This window comes from Danio rerio, chromosome 9 (assembly GCF_052040795.2).
Source record: "Danio rerio strain M-AB ecotype USA chromosome 9, GRCz13ab, whole genome shotgun sequence".
NCBI classification, from domain to species: Eukaryota; Metazoa; Chordata; class Actinopteri; order Cypriniformes; family Danionidae; genus Danio; species Danio rerio.
Genome location: NC_141029.1, coordinates 1,040,596 through 1,055,722, shown reverse-complemented (window position 1 = coordinate 1,055,722; position 15,127 = coordinate 1,040,596). Strand labels below are relative to the sequence as shown.

The window sequence follows — 15,127 nt, the reverse complement described above, 5'->3', positions numbered from 1 at the left end:
GATGGAGGAATAAAGAAGATGAAAACTTTAATAATAATAATAATAATAATAAACAAAAATAATAGAAGTATTAACATAAAAATTGTCAAATAATAATGTAGTAACAATATCGGTAAAAAAAATGATTGAATTAGTAAAAAAAAAAAACTAATAAAGGTACATATAAAACAAAATAATTCTAGACCTTTTCTTCCTTTTTCCTTAAGGACACAGTCAGAAATTACAACAGGGGATTTATACAAGAAAAAAACCCTCCAAGTCATTCTTTTTGTTATTAATTATCATTAGAGACCATAGATATATACATATGTGTATATCTATGATTAGAGGCTGCTTTAATTCTCTAACTAAATTAAATGACCTGTTGCTATATGCACTTCGCAAATTTCTGTTTATGAACAGGTCGCCCTCCTAAAAGCTGATTGGATGGGAGATCGTGACGTGACGCCTCCAAGAGACCGGTTGTTGCTAAAAGGGATACAGCTGCGCCCGAAAGTTAACGAGAAGTATTTATATTATTTAGTAAACCCATTAAATTGTATTTTTATTAGCATCTACCCCGACCATAACACAACCTTCACAGTAATGTAAAAACAGTAAATATACCGAGCATTATTCACTTACCCATTACTTTATGATCATCTACCGCTGCTGCAACCCTGAACCCAACCCTCACACTTTACTGTAAAATTACTGTAAAAATATTAATTATGAAATTATTATTATTATTATTATTATTATTATTATGTAGTGCTAAAGCCTAGAGGAGATACAGCTGCGAAGGCTCATCAATATAGCATATTATTGTGACACTGTACAACAATAATTAATATTCTTACATTACTGTGAGAGGTTGGTTACAATTTATGGGTAATTTAATCATTACTATGAATAATTATCGGTATAATTACTGTGTTTACATTAATGTGAGGGTTGGGGTCCCGTTAACTTCCGGTCGCAGCTGTATCCCTTCTAGCAATAATCCCGCATATCGGGCTCAGCTGATCTGGTCAACATCTGCAGGCTCGCGATAAGGATGACCGCAGGCCCCGGGCCGGTTTCTGGATTCTACGGGCTTTCCAGCGGCTCTGACCGGGTGAGGATGCTGTGTGTCTCCGCTGTCGGGATTCTGGTGCTCGGTGTCGGGATTCTGTGCGCTCTGGCGGCGGGTCCGCTCCATGCACAGTGCGCTGTCCAGTGGTATGTGGAGTATATCAGCTACACTCGCTGTACATTTTTCAGCTTAAAACAATGGTTCAGTTTTTGATTATTTATAAAATGTGTCATTTATTTTCATAGATTACAAGATGTTGCATGTCATAGCAATATAATATTTTCTGTGAAAAATGGCGGTAATACTTTAATGTAATGGTCCAGTCGTTCGTGTATTTAATAAGTTGGCTAATTTAAATAACTTAAACAACTAACTAACATTACCAAAGATGAATAAATAGCGTAAGACATATATTATTTGTTCATGTTAGCTATGTAGGCTATTTAAAGATATGGTGTGTAAAAGCCATAATTTTTCAGCTTATATGAAAATAAATGGTTTGATTTCTGATTATTTATAAAATGTGTGACTTATTTTCATAATTATAGTCATAACAATACTATATTGTTTGTAAAAAAAAAAAGGGGGGGGGGACACTTAAACATAATGGTTTGTTAATGTATTCACTAACGTTAGCTACTTAACATTATCTAATTTAAATAACTTCAATGCTAATTAACATAAAGAAAGATGAATAAGTACAGTAAGAAATGTATTGTTTGTTCGTAAAATAGGCTATTTACTGCTTAAAGAGCACTAGTCTGATATGAGCTACACAATATAATTGATTTTTGAATATAAAATTTGTTATTTTGATAATTACAAAATGTTACGTGTCATGTCAATACAATATATTCTGTAAAAAAAGGGACATTTTTTAACAGAACACTAAAATAATGGTCTGTTAATGTGAGGTAATGTATTTACTACTTAAATAGCCTTAAATTATTTAGTTAATTTAAGTAACTCGAATAACATTAACCAAGATGAATAATTAAAATATTTACAAAATATTAAATTTTAATTTTTTGGTTTTTATAAAAGCTCTAAATGGTCATTTTTCTAACTAATAACATCATTAAAGAGTTTAAAAATAACGTGTGTCTGTTAATCTTATTTCCATTCTGTTACAGTACCTTGCTTTGCCTTTAAATTGGTGTAATTACTGATAATAATGTCATCTTTCCCTCACTGATAACATGTGAAGCTCTGAAAGGTGTGTGTGTGCTCTTTCTGAGCATTTTACTGTGTATATATTAATTTAAATGTCTATGCAAATAGTTTTGTATTGTTTTGTTTATGTGTGTTTATACATGTGAATAATTACACAATGTCTATAATACACACACACACACACACACACACACACACACACACACACACACACACACACACACACACATATAATGTAAACTTTTATTTAGGATGCGGTTAATTATGATCAGTCTGTGCACAGCACTACATTTGTTCAGCTTTTAGTTCATCTATAAATCTCAGTTTGAAAAAATAAAAATACATCTCAGACCGGATTTTTGGTCACACTGCATGTTATTATTATTATTATTATTATTATTATATGATATTATATTTGATTGATTGATTTATTGACAGGAAAATTGGCATTCCCTGCTTTGACGTCTCCTCTCTGTTGGTGAACCAGATTAAAGAGTGGTCGACAGAAAGCTGTCCTGGGACGAGCCAGAGATGCCTGTATTCAGTGAGTGTCTGCACTAATGCAAAGCCTAGCTGTGTTAGTAACATGCACGCGTAGTTTAGAGCTGCACAATACATATCAATTCAGCGTCAGTATCGTGATGTGTGCATGCTCAATAGTCAATCGCAGGATATGTACTGTCAAATCATTACTATATCTGATCAACGTCACAGTTTAGAATGCATTTGTGGAGTCACTGCAAAGTATAATCAGAATCAGAAATGCCAAGTGTGCTTCACACACACAAGGAATTAATTTGGCTTCCAGCTTCCAGTGTGCATAAAGTGACAACACAAAATAAATATGAAAAAAAAGATGTTAAACATTAAACGGAGATGCAGTTAGTCCAGATATCTGGATGTTGAGTTGCATGTACAAATTTGTTATAAATATACAGGTTATACGGTGCTGTGTACAAATGTGAATGTAGAAAGTATTGCATTGTATATTGATATAAGGTGCTGTGTACAAGTGCGCATGAGAAAGTATTGCACACGTTTATTGCACAGTTGGGGGATATTTAACTGTTCATGAGGTAGATGGCCTGAGGAAAGAAAGTTTTCCTGTGTCTGGCTGTTTTTGTGCTTGGAGCTCTGAAGCGCCGACCAGACGGTAACAGTTGGAACAGGTAGTGTGCTGGGTGCGAGGCGTCCCGAGTGATTTTGCGAGCCCTTTTACTCACTCTGGAGGAGTACAGTTCTTGAAGTGTAGGAAGGGTAGTGCCAATGATTCGTTCAGCAGTCCGGACTTTTTGCTGTAGTCATAACAGAGTGAAAGTTAATCATTTGTATGTGTTGCAAATCAATAATCTGCCAGTCAGGGTAAGCAAAATAATCTGGTTTTCATTTTAAACTAATTTACCCTATTGGCAGATTATTTAGCTTGTTCTAAGGAAAAACTCACTTGTTTTTGACTCATTTTTTCTAAAAACAAGATAATATTTTTCACTCGTCTAAGGGTGCTTTCACACCTGCCTTATTTAGTTTGATTGAATTGCACTAGAGTTCGTTTCCCCTTTTGGTGTGGTTGGTTTGGGCAGGTGAGAATGCAGCAATCGTACTGGAGTGCGCACCAAAAGCAGACCAAATAAGCGTACCGAGACCTGCTTGAAGAGGTGCTCTCTGTACACTTTCAAACGAACCCTGAATCAGTTCATTTGTGGTGAGAATATGATCCGTACTAAAACAGGTCCAACCGCAAAAAGTACTGCGCCTTTTGGACTAATCCAGCTGCCGTAGGCTGTTGCGCTGTGCATTATGGGATATGGAGGAAAAATATTTGTAGACAGCGCTTTACCATCAGAGAGAGAGAGAGAGAGAGAGGGAAAACATTAGCTGATGGATTGTTGGTAATATTTCCGCAAGATGAGCATGTCACAGTTTAGCTAAATTAATTGACGCCTCCTCCTGAAGTGACGAGTGATGCATTAAAACATTTGTTTTCCAGCAGCGGCTGCGCTTCATTCTTAAAATTTAAAGTTTGTCTAAAGCAGGGATACAATCAGCCAGCACAGTCGCCCCTCCAGAGTAAAAAACACATTTTGTTTCTGCCGGTTTGTTTACTTGTTTGTTGTTGGCATTTTCCCGCACCTGAATTCTGACCAATCAATAAGCAGTTTAGGAAATATGTTCAACAACATCTGGCCAATGAGAGATGTGGATTTGGTCAGATGACTACATTTTGGTTCGTTTTAACTGGTTCGGACTAAAGCCAGCAGTGTGGTGTGAAAACCACCCAAAGACGGCAGAAAATGCAACAATGATCATTTATTGCTCTTGGTCCGGACCAAATGAAGCGAACTACAGATGTGAAAGCACACTAAAAAATGCTTCTTCATTTAATCGAGTTTCAGACATTTGGACTAGAAACAAGACAAAAACTCTAATTAAGAAAGGCTTTTTCTGCAGTGTGTGTTAAGCCTGTTTATACTTCTGCGTCAAGTGACCGGCGTAACCCACGGTGCATGCAACGCGCGTGGCTGTGCATTTATACTTCTGCTGCTGTCTCTGTTGGTCTGCATTAACTCTTCCGAAACGCTAGTTGGCAGTAGGTGTTTATGTTCCTCTGTGTCGAGTTTCTTCGCTGGTGTTTTGTTCTGTCTGAACGCTTCCTTAATGTACAAGTGGCTCATTTTGAGGCAGGAACCGGCGGACGTGCAGCAACTTTAACTATGAGGTAAACACAAAACAAAACTTTCCATCCGGAGCTCCTTCACAGGACTCCACACTTGTAAACAATCGCTCCATCAGGCTCGCGCCGCTCACACGGCTCTCGGCCCCGCCCAGACTCGTCAGCGCCATCAATAAGCAGACCAATCACAGAGCTTGTGCTACGCGTCGAGTAAATGGGTTTTTGTCTCGTTTTACGCTTGAACAACTAAATGAAAGCCAAAGTCTATTTAACTGATTGTGTTTTAATTACATTACAACATCGATGATGGAAAAGGAACCGTATAAAATGCAATGAAGTCACATTAACCATTCACCGGAAGTTGATCAGTATGGGGAGAAATGATATCGTCCCTATTGTCCACTGCTAAAATGTTAAAAAATATGACACAACTTAACTTCACCTCCCACAGAGCTCGCTGAGCCCCTTTTGTGGGCCAGGACCCCCCTGTTGGAAACAGCTGAACTAATGAAACGTTATTGTAAAGTTTGACCTATTTATCTTTTAAAAATTAGGTTCCTATTAACAGTTGTGCTTTCATCCCAGGTCTACCCGTTTAACTTTTTGTTTGATGTGTTTAGCTGGTGTCAGTAAACACAGAGGACATCAGTGCGACACACACCACTCCTGTGATGGGCTTTGTGGACGAAATCTCCTTTAATCTGAGCAGTCCAGACCCGGACAGCTGTGATGTTCAGGTCAGCTTACTTACATTTTTGATGCTGAATAATAATAAAAAAAAAAATTTTGTTTCATATTGTGACAGTTCCTAGAGAAATGAAACGACGTAGTGGCACAGTAGGTAGTGCTGTCGCCTCACAGAAAGAAGGTCGCTGGTTCGAGCCTCGGCTGGGTGAGTTGGCGTTTCTGTGTGGAATTTGCATGTTCTCCCTGCGTTCGTGTGGGTTTTCTCCGGGTGTTTCCCCCACAGTCCAAACACATGCGCTACAGGGGAATTGGGTAGGCTGAATTGTCCGTAGTGTATGAGTGTGAATGAGTGTGTGTGGGTGTTTCCCAGAGATGGGTTGCGGCTGGAAGGGCATGCGCTGCGTAAAAAACATGCTGGATAAGTTGGTGGATCATTCCGCTGTGGCGACCCCGGATTAATGAAAGGACTAAGCCGAAATGAAAATAAACGAATGAGTGAACAGTGGGCGTGGCTTGGTTTTTCTAATACACTGCAGGACTACACTGAACATTTGCCAACAACTCTGTCTCACAATTTGTACACACGTGAACAAATCAAGGGCCGGGGGGCGGGGCCCCCTTATCGCGTGGGTGCCCTGCGGGGCTGTCTGCTACGCCATTGTGTCTCACATACACACGTGAATAGTGATACGTTTTTATTCTTTTGTTTTGTTTTGCCTGGTTTCTAAAAAATTCCTTAAGGCCCGTTTACACTAGTGCAATTTAGTTTTAAAATGGCGTTTTAGATCAAAAACGATCCACACTAGCGTTTCTGATCATATCTCCGTCCACACTACGGCACCAAAAACGTTTATCACGTGACCATTCGCGCACTCTGGGCATGCGCTTTCTAGTATAAGCAGGAAGCATGCGTCCCGCTCGGCATTTGGTTATTGTTAGTCAACAAACGGCGGTTGAACAATGAACGCGATGGCAAAGAAAGCAAGAGATGTATTTTTGTGGACAGACGACGAGGTCGAGTTGTTACTAAACGTAACAAATGAATAACTGCACAATGGCGCCTAAAACAGACAATAGTGCAAACAACGCTCCTATTTCTGTGTCCGTGTTGTTGTTTACAGTGAAGGCTGGCCTGCTGTCTGCCAGTAGCGTTAAAGTCATGTGTTATAGTCATGTGATAGGGGCTTGACGAATAAGGGAAGAATACGCAATGAAACAAAGGCCCCAATCAGGTAGCGAATCTCAGCAGCCCCGCCTCAATTTTCAGATGTCTCCATTTTCCCTCATCCACACTGAGACGGAGCAGCAGCGCTTCAGAATGAAAACAGCCTCTCCAGCGTTTTCAAAACGCTCCGTTTTCGGCGCTCAAAAACTCCGGCATAGTGTGGACGGATGGCGTAACTAGCAAAACTTATGCGTTTTCAAACTAAACGCATTAGTGTAAACGGGGCCTTAGCCTAATCCCTTCCACTCTGCATCCTAAGTCTGATGGTGTACAAGGCGAGCTATCGAGCAAACTGTCCGCAGTTTCGAGAAAAGAAACAGAAGTTGCTGCTAGCATCATACCACCCTGTAGCATTCGTTTTACACACAAAATGCAGCCAGACCACATTTCTGCGGTTTCCCAAAAATGTAGCCCTGGGCACACATCCCCACACATGAGCCTGTGTTAGTCTAACTGTAAATTTAAAAAAAAAAGTGTCCTTTAAATCTTGTAAACATTGATGTGTTTTATTTCTGATTCTGTCTTCAGGGTCGGTCTGTTTCTCGAAGCTGGTATGCCATTTTAGACTCGGGAACCAACTACCTGAACATGTACAATCTCATGAGAGGTGAGTAATAACAGACTGAGGGCAAGACTAAAAGAGTATTGAGACTTTATAATAACATTACTGATCAAAACTTACATCAAAAACTCGCCCATTTCCAGAAAAACCTCTGCTGCTCTCCAACGGAAGACTTAGAAAAGTATACACACTGCATTTTTTAATCTTTACACACACTTAAAAGTAAAGTTTCAATATATGTGGAATATTTTTGCTGAACAAAACACCATTTCGACTTTAATTGGATGTTTTAAACCCCCTAAAGCGTTAGTTCACCCAAAAAAGTCAATTCTATTATTAATTGCTCTCTCTAATGTTGTGTGAGAGCTTCGTGCATCTTCTGAACACAAGTTAAGATATTTTAGATGAAATCCTGGAGCTCTCTCATCCTCCATAGACAGCAAGGGTCAAAGTTCAGATTGGACTGGAAGACTGGAAGTGTTCTGATTAGGCTGATTAGAAATTTGAGTTAACGAATGGTTTGACAGGTGTACCTAATAAAGTGGCCGGTTAGTATAACTGTTTTTTAGCAGAGATATAGATGTTTCTTGACTAAGATGTCGCTTGAAAGAGGATAAAGACTAACAAAGTCATATTTATTTACTTTTGGGGTGCACAAAAGTGTTCTTGGAGCACATGTCATGTTTACATAAAGAGCGATTCAGGTGAAACGAGGGTCAGTAATCGGTGGGAAACATTTTTGTGTTGAAACAACTGTCACAAGTGTGTGAATGTGTGCGTCTCTCACACACACTCTCCTTCTGTGTGTTTGTGTTGTGCAGGCAGTGGTCTCTCCTCTTCTCCTGACTTTAGCGAGTCCACCAGTGACAGACTGTGCACGCAGTTCAGCTCCACCAGACAGAAACTGCCCCCATAAACAGACTCCATCAATTTAGCCCAATGTTACTGTTATCAGGGTCCCCACAAGTCATGGAGTTCCTGTAATGTATTTCCGGTTCATTTCAAACATCAAAAGTCATGGAGTTTTATACATTTTTAAAACATTTTAGTCATTTGTGCTGATGCTTTTAGGCATTCAGAGACTCGACATGAAGAGGCAACACAAGCAAGAATCGTTTCTGATACACAGGATCTGTTCATTCTCAGAGAAATAAGAGCTCAAGTAAAGGAGTGAGTTTATTATTGGTTTTTGTGTTCGCAGAAGAGATTTGTTTTTTATTTTTATTTTGAGGCATCTGTGCGACACTTTAAGAAGTCAGGGGTTCATTCCACTGTGGCGATCCCTGATTAATAAAGGGACTAAGCTGAAGGAAAATGAATGCATGAAATGAGCTCTTGCTTTTTATGACCGTTGCATTGCACTGCTAATTGTTTGGAACTATATATTTGTTTGTAATTTTATTGATTTGGGACCAGTTTTTTTATATTTAATTGTTTGGATAATAAGACATTTAGATTTACTTCTTAACATGACATGAATATATTTTTTTTCCACAAAGTGTTCAATACTTATTTATTACCGCTGTTATTCTGTAATCTAATAAATTGAGTTCATTTTGCTTTTAATTATGTCATTCGTCACAGGCGCACACATGAGGTTATTTTCTGAGAATGGAAATCTAATGCAAATATGTGAGCTGCTTGACTTCAGCTGTTGCCTCTAAATCCTGCATCATTTGAGCTTTAAGTCAACAAGACACTAATCCTCGTTTATTTAATTTGCTTAAAATTTCACTTAATGTTACTACCAAGATTCTGCATCGTCTCATTCACGAAGTGTTTTGTTTTTGTGATGAACTGATAAACCCTGACATGATCAACTGCAATGGAAAGACATATATATATATATATATATATATATATATATATATATATATATATATATATATATATAACATTTTTCATCATTGTTAAATGTTTGACAGACTGATTACAATTGATGTGTGTTCTGTGGATGGAGGATTTTCTCTTCTGCACACTTGCTAGAGTCTTCTCTGTCTTCATCATATTAATGCCTTCTCGTTATTTGTGAGTTGCTTTGACTAAAGAGTTTGCTGAAGGATTAAATGTAAACGTGCATGTAAATGCTGTAGTTCTCCTCAGATGTTCATTGGGTTGCTGTCTGAGAGGTCAACATCTGCGGCTTTAGGTTATGTTTGCATTAAGTGTTTGCATTCTGCTCCATTTAAGGCAAATGATTATCTGCATGTTTGAATTAGAGCTATACTGTATCACCCAGATTTTACTATAGGTTATTTAGTTTTACTTAGCTTTGTATTATACATTATCATTAGTTATGTAATATATTTATTTTTAACTTGTAATATGAATAGTTGGCCCTGGGAGTAAGTAACTTGCTCAACTTAAATGTATGTGAAACCTGATTAACCTATTAAAATAAGTTAAGGTGACACAAAAAGCGTTTGCAGTCATGACTTTTTGTCATATGATTTTCTCTACACTGGACTCTTAGTGTAGATTATGTTCTGAATAACCGTCTCTAATGACACCATTGTTTGATATAGATGTCTGGTTTGGCGTTTATAGCCTGTAATACTGAGGTAATACAAGCCTGTAATACTTATTCTGGTATGATAGACTGTAATACTGAGGTAATTTCATTATACAGTGATACCTTCATCATGCAGTGTAATGGCAAGTCAGTCATCTCCAAAACTGGACCAAATCCAGAACAGAACCAGATCTGGCTCAAAACGGTCATGCCGCCCTCAACCCTAAACTGAAAGTCTCTGCACTGTCATGGACGCCGCCCTCTCTATTCTGCCGCCCTAGACGCGGATATAACTGACACCCAATTCACACGGGACGAATGCTTTCCATTCACTTTGATTGGGTGACGTCAGGCGCTGCCGAACTGCTTCAGAGGCGTTGCTCGCTGCAGAAGTTGCAACTAGCTCGACTTTTTAAGCGCCGACAGAAGCGTCAGCCAATCAGATAGACAGTGGCCTATTGCTGACTGAATTTCATTGGCTGAGGCTGCCATGACGATCACTTCAGCCCCAACTTCAGACACGCCTTCAGTCAAGCGTTGACGCTGAAGCCCTGTGTGAATGGGGCGTGAGGGTGCAGGTGGTGAGAGTAGTGTCGCGGGCACCGCCCTAGACGCAGATATAACTGAGGGCGCGAAAGGGGAGGGTAGTGTCGGAGACGCCGCCCTCTATTCTGCCTCCCTAGGCGGCCGCCTAGGTCGCCTCTATGGACGCGCCGGCCCTGACTGGACCAAATCCAGAACAGAAGTGAACCAGATCTGGCACAGTACTGGACCAAATCCAGAACAGAAGTGAACCAGATCCGGCACAGTACTGGACCAAATCCAGAACAGAAGTGAACCAGATCCGGGTAAATTCTGCATGGCACCAAATCCAAAACAGAACAGAACCAGATCTGGTCTAAATCTGACAAAGTACTGGACCAAATCCAGAACAGAACTGAACCAGATCTGGCACAGTACTGGACCAAATCCAGAACAGAACTGAACCAGATCTGGCACAGTACTGGACCAAATACAGAACTTTTTCAATAATAACTGTGATCATCTTTAATGAAATCATTGTTTGATATAAATGTCTGGTATGCATACCTGCCAACACTCCCGTTTTCCCTGGGAGTGCACTGTATTTCAGACTCGTTTCCCGTCACCCTCCCGTTTTGGTATTTATCCCGAAAAACTCCCGTAATTTCTGCCCCCATCCCCTTCCAGGTCCTCAGCATTTTGGTATGGTCTGTAAAATCCCCAGGTCGCCAACATTGGTATAAAATCCCATCACAGCTGCGGCACAAATCACGCTTCATAGTACAGGGACTAACATCACAGTACACAGTACCCGGATCTCAACAGTGTTATTCAGACACCTCACCCCCGAACCTAACCCCCCCGGTCTCTCAGATATTCAGGGACAAAAGTTGGCAGGTGTGCTGGTATGACATTTATAGCCTGTAATACTGAGGTAATACAAGCCTGTAATACTAATTCTGGTTGATAGCCTGTAATATTGAGGTAGTTTGATTATACAGTGATGCCTTCATCATGCAGTGTAATGGCAAGTCAGTCAAGACCCTGAATTATAGTATTGTTTGTAGTTAGGTTGGTTGCCCTATGCAGCCCAATGCAAATCCTAATGGAGAATGGAAATGCCGTCCTAATGGTCCTTTAAACTAACAGAAATCCTTCATATAGTCAGCTGGATAGGGTGAAGGGGTTAAACACAGTGACTTTTACTTTTGATAACGTCTTGAAAGAATCATAGAAACTGTTTAAGCTAAAGGAAGCTAAATTATGTTTAGTGATAGAAGTCTGATATATGACTAAATGTACATCACATATTTAAAAGAAGGATTTCACAGAATACACTGAAAATAGTGCAAAAATGTCTGTTTACATCAGTATTCAAGCATCTGAATTTACAAATATGTACATTAGTCAACATTTGAAGAGGATAAACTTTAAATATTGCCCCCTGTATATATATATATATATATATATATATATATATATATATATATATATATATATATATATATATATATATATATATATATATATATATATATATATATTCAAACATATTAACTCTATATGTTCTTGTGTGGCTATAGATTTCCACATGTGCTTCTATGTTCTGTTTTATTTGCCTACAGATTCTTTTCCATTGGTTTATTCGGTTGGTTAAACGCACCTGATTGGTTGTGTGTGTCTGTTAAGGTGTGCTGTGATTGGTCACTGCATTGTCACTCTCTTCAGTGATTGGCTGCATGTGAGTTTAAGTAAGCGAGCGTCAGTGATGTGCGGTTCAGACTTCAACTTGAGCTGAGCACTGAAAATAAAACTCTGAGTGAAGATGAAGACGACGCTCGCTGTGCTGCTCCTCATAGAGCTCTACACGCTCTCCTCTGCTCTCAGCAAGCAACATTTCTTTGTGAATGAGCAGAAATCGTGGGATGATGCTCAACTATACTGCAGACTACACTATCACGACCTCTCGTCCTTCACCAGTAATACTGAGAAACAGCAGTTTTTTGATTTTGCATCTCATTATCCTCTTTTTGCCTGGGTTGGACTTCACAAAGTGTCCGGAGTCTGGAAGTGGTCCGGAGATGAAAATGCCACAGGAATCAGCTGGGACTGGAAAAGTAATCCAGATCAATCAAACGGGGGTCACTGCGCTTCAGTAAAGCATGCACCGTCAGATGTTGTACTGTCCTCTGATGAATGCTCTCTAAAGCGACCCTTCTACTGCATGACGAGTTTTGTTCTGGTGCAGCAGAATGAGACTTGGGAAGGAGCTCTGGAACACTGTAGACAGCATTACAGTGACCTGGTGAGTCTGAGCTCGGAGAACAGGATGAATTCGGCTATAGAGAGAATCAATCAGACTCAGACTGAGTATGTGTGGACGGGTCTGCGCTTTCTTGCTGGAAACTGGTTCTGGGTCAGTGGAGATGATCTGGATTACACCGCCTGGCCTGCGACTGGACAACCCTCATGTCCTGCTGTAAACCTGCGGTGTGGAGCGCTGAATAATGACACTAGACAATGGACACCCAGAGACTGTGCCGAGGAGCTCAACTTTATGTGTCAGTAGAGGTACGGCAGGAGAAGCCCTGATTATCGGTGCACTGAAAAAATATGGATTTACATGATTTTTAAAGGCAAACAGTCGCAAACTATTTATACGGGCTGAATTTAAACAAATTAAATGTAATAATCAGTTAAATATTCAGCCGATATAAATAGTTTGCATACACTTACCTTAAAAACACCACAGCAAATCCAATGAACCCTTTTTCTCTGTGTTCTGGTCAGTGGTGTAAAGTAAAAACTAAAAATACTCAGATAACTGTAATTGAGTAGTTTTATCAGCAAAATTAATTTACTATGTAGTTTTAGTCGTGTTACTTTCCCTTTAGTGCTGTATTTTAGTACTTTTACTCTACTATCGTCCTTCAGCTTGCAGTCACTACTTTATTTTTTCTTCTTGTCATTGGGAATTGGCTAAAGTAGAATAGTCAGTGCTGTGGATCCTGTCCAATCAAATCACACACAGAAACTGAGTTGCATCATACTGAACTATCTCAAAATATAGGCGCTTTATAAATGCAGCAAACCATTCGGAAGAATTAAAAGTGTCCAAGAAGACGTCTAAAATTTTGACATGCATTGACCCAGAGACTGTTAGGTGCATGTCACTGATGAGAACATGAAGCATGTTTACTGTATGATGACTAAAAATGCCAAATAGCCCTAAGTGAAGTTTATTTATAAACTAATTTGGAGTGGATCAAGTGCTTATGATTGATCACAGCCGGTCCTGCATTATTTATTTTATGATTGACCAATCCACTATAACTACCCTGAGCTCCATATCACAGCCATTTTTGTTGTGAAGAATCCCCCCTTCCACCCCTACTCCTCCTCCTTTCCTAGATGGGTGGCACGGTGGCCCAGTGGTTAGCACTGTTCCCTCACAGCAAGAACGTCACTGGTTCTAGTCCTTACCAAGCCAGCCGACGTTTCTGTGTTTACACGTTCTCCCCGTGCTTACGTGTGTTTCCCCCCGGGTTCCCGGGTTTCCTCCCACCATCCAAAAACACGCAGCTTAAGTGAATTGACTAATCCAAATCAGCACCATAGACATGCTGCTAGTCAGTAGTCATCTCTTAAGAGTGATCACTATCTGTTTTTCTCCAGATCAAACTCCCCTCTCGCCCTGCAAATGGGAGGGAGCCCCGGGCTCGAGGATCTTATGAACTCATGGCTCTCTCCCAGGTCAGCATGCCAAACATGGTTTACAATCAATCATCAGCTGAGTGTGAACTCTTAAAACCATGACTAAATGCACTACAGAATGTTACGTTTACACACGCGTGCTTAAATTGCATATAAACGCATCCACATCACTACTCTAGAGTACTTTTGAAAGGTTTAATTTTTACTCTTACTTTGAGTAATATTTACGACAGACACTTTTACTCTACTGCACTACATTTTTAGTCAACTGCACTACAATTTTTAGTTTTACTACTAGCAGAGTATAATTTTTCTGTACTCTTTTCACTAGTTCTGGTAGAGGCTAGTTGTCTTTTAATGAAATATTACATGCACTGTAAAAAAACATTTGTTATATATCCTCCTCGGGCTTAGAGGACAAATACAGGGACAGCACATTTTAGCTCAGATGTCTGATATTTTGTTGCAGATGTACCGTGTCATCCTGCAACTGTTTTGCAGCATATGAAACGTCCCAAACACTATTTTAACTGTCTAAAATGGGAAAGATATTGTTTTTACTGATGGTCAAAACATGTTAAAATATGTGTGTTTGTGTTATTAATGCATTAAAAAACAGTCAAGAAAACACTGCTGTGTTCAGCGCAGAAATAAAGAGTTCTTCATTCAATTACACCAAGGTGACTTTATTGTGTTTTATGGAAATTCGGACATCAAGTCCACATTAATGAACATAATTTTTCTCTAAAAGTACATCATGTCAAAAGATTATGCTTAGGTTTTATACTAATTAAGTTCCAAAAAGCCGAAATAGCAAAGAGAACTAAAAATGCATGTAAAAAACACCTTGGGCCTTAAGAGGTTATATATATGTATGTGTGTGTATGTGTATATATAAACAGTATACAGGTTCTCGAATCTGATTGGCTGATAGCCGTAATATATTTAAGTAATATCAGCACTCGTACAGCCTCTTTACCCTTTGTGTATTACTCCGCCCACATACA

At 39.4% G+C, this 15,127-nt stretch overlaps 2 protein-coding genes across 7 annotated transcripts; both read left to right on the top strand.

The window, feature by feature from the left end:
- The first annotated feature begins 407 nt into the window (after positions 1–407).
- LOC141376038 (uncharacterized) lies at positions 408–14,795 on the top strand. 6 transcript variants are annotated; one of them, XM_087267275.1, is made up of 6 exons: positions 408–506; positions 1,024–1,200; positions 2,666–2,771; positions 5,519–5,635; positions 7,339–7,417; positions 8,194–9,791. In XM_087267275.1, the coding sequence occupies exons 1-6, from the start codon at positions 427–429 to the stop codon at positions 8,286–8,288; spliced, it is 654 nt and encodes a 217-aa protein (XP_087123401.1). In that variant the 5' UTR covers positions 408–426; the 3' UTR covers positions 8,289–9,791. The 6 variants fall into 6 exon arrangements, with proteins under 6 accessions (XP_087123401.1, XP_087123404.1, XP_087123402.1 ...); XM_087267278.1 differs by lacking the exons at positions 408–506; positions 8,194–9,791 and adding an exon at positions 14,082–14,795 and having other exon boundaries at positions 975–1,200; XM_087267276.1 differs by lacking the exon at positions 408–506 and having other exon boundaries at positions 975–1,200.
- LOC147835196 (putative C-type lectin domain family 20 member A) lies at positions 12,112–13,109 on the top strand. Its single transcript, XM_087267274.1, has one exon. The coding sequence runs from the start codon at positions 12,232–12,234 to the stop codon at positions 12,973–12,975; it is 744 nt and encodes a 247-aa protein (XP_087123400.1). The 5' UTR covers positions 12,112–12,231; the 3' UTR covers positions 12,976–13,109.
- Positions 14,796–15,127: the final 332 nt, after the last annotated feature.

Excerpts from the sequence above, each read along its gene's own strand:
- LOC141376038 (XM_087267275.1), top strand. The coding sequence starts at position 427 with ATGGGAGATCGTGACGTGACGCCTCCAAGAGACCGGTTGTTGCTAAAA. Across the intron at positions 5,636-7,338 it reads CGGACAGCTGTGATGTTCAG|GGTCGGTCTGTTTCTCGAAG; the intron begins GTCAGCTTACTT and ends TTCTGTCTTCAG. Across the intron at positions 7,418-8,193 it reads CATGTACAATCTCATGAGAG|GCAGTGGTCTCTCCTCTTCT; the intron begins GTGAGTAATAAC and ends TGTGTTGTGCAG.
- LOC147835196 (XM_087267274.1), top strand. The coding sequence starts at position 12,232 with ATGAAGACGACGCTCGCTGTGCTGCTCCTCATAGAGCTCTACACGCTC.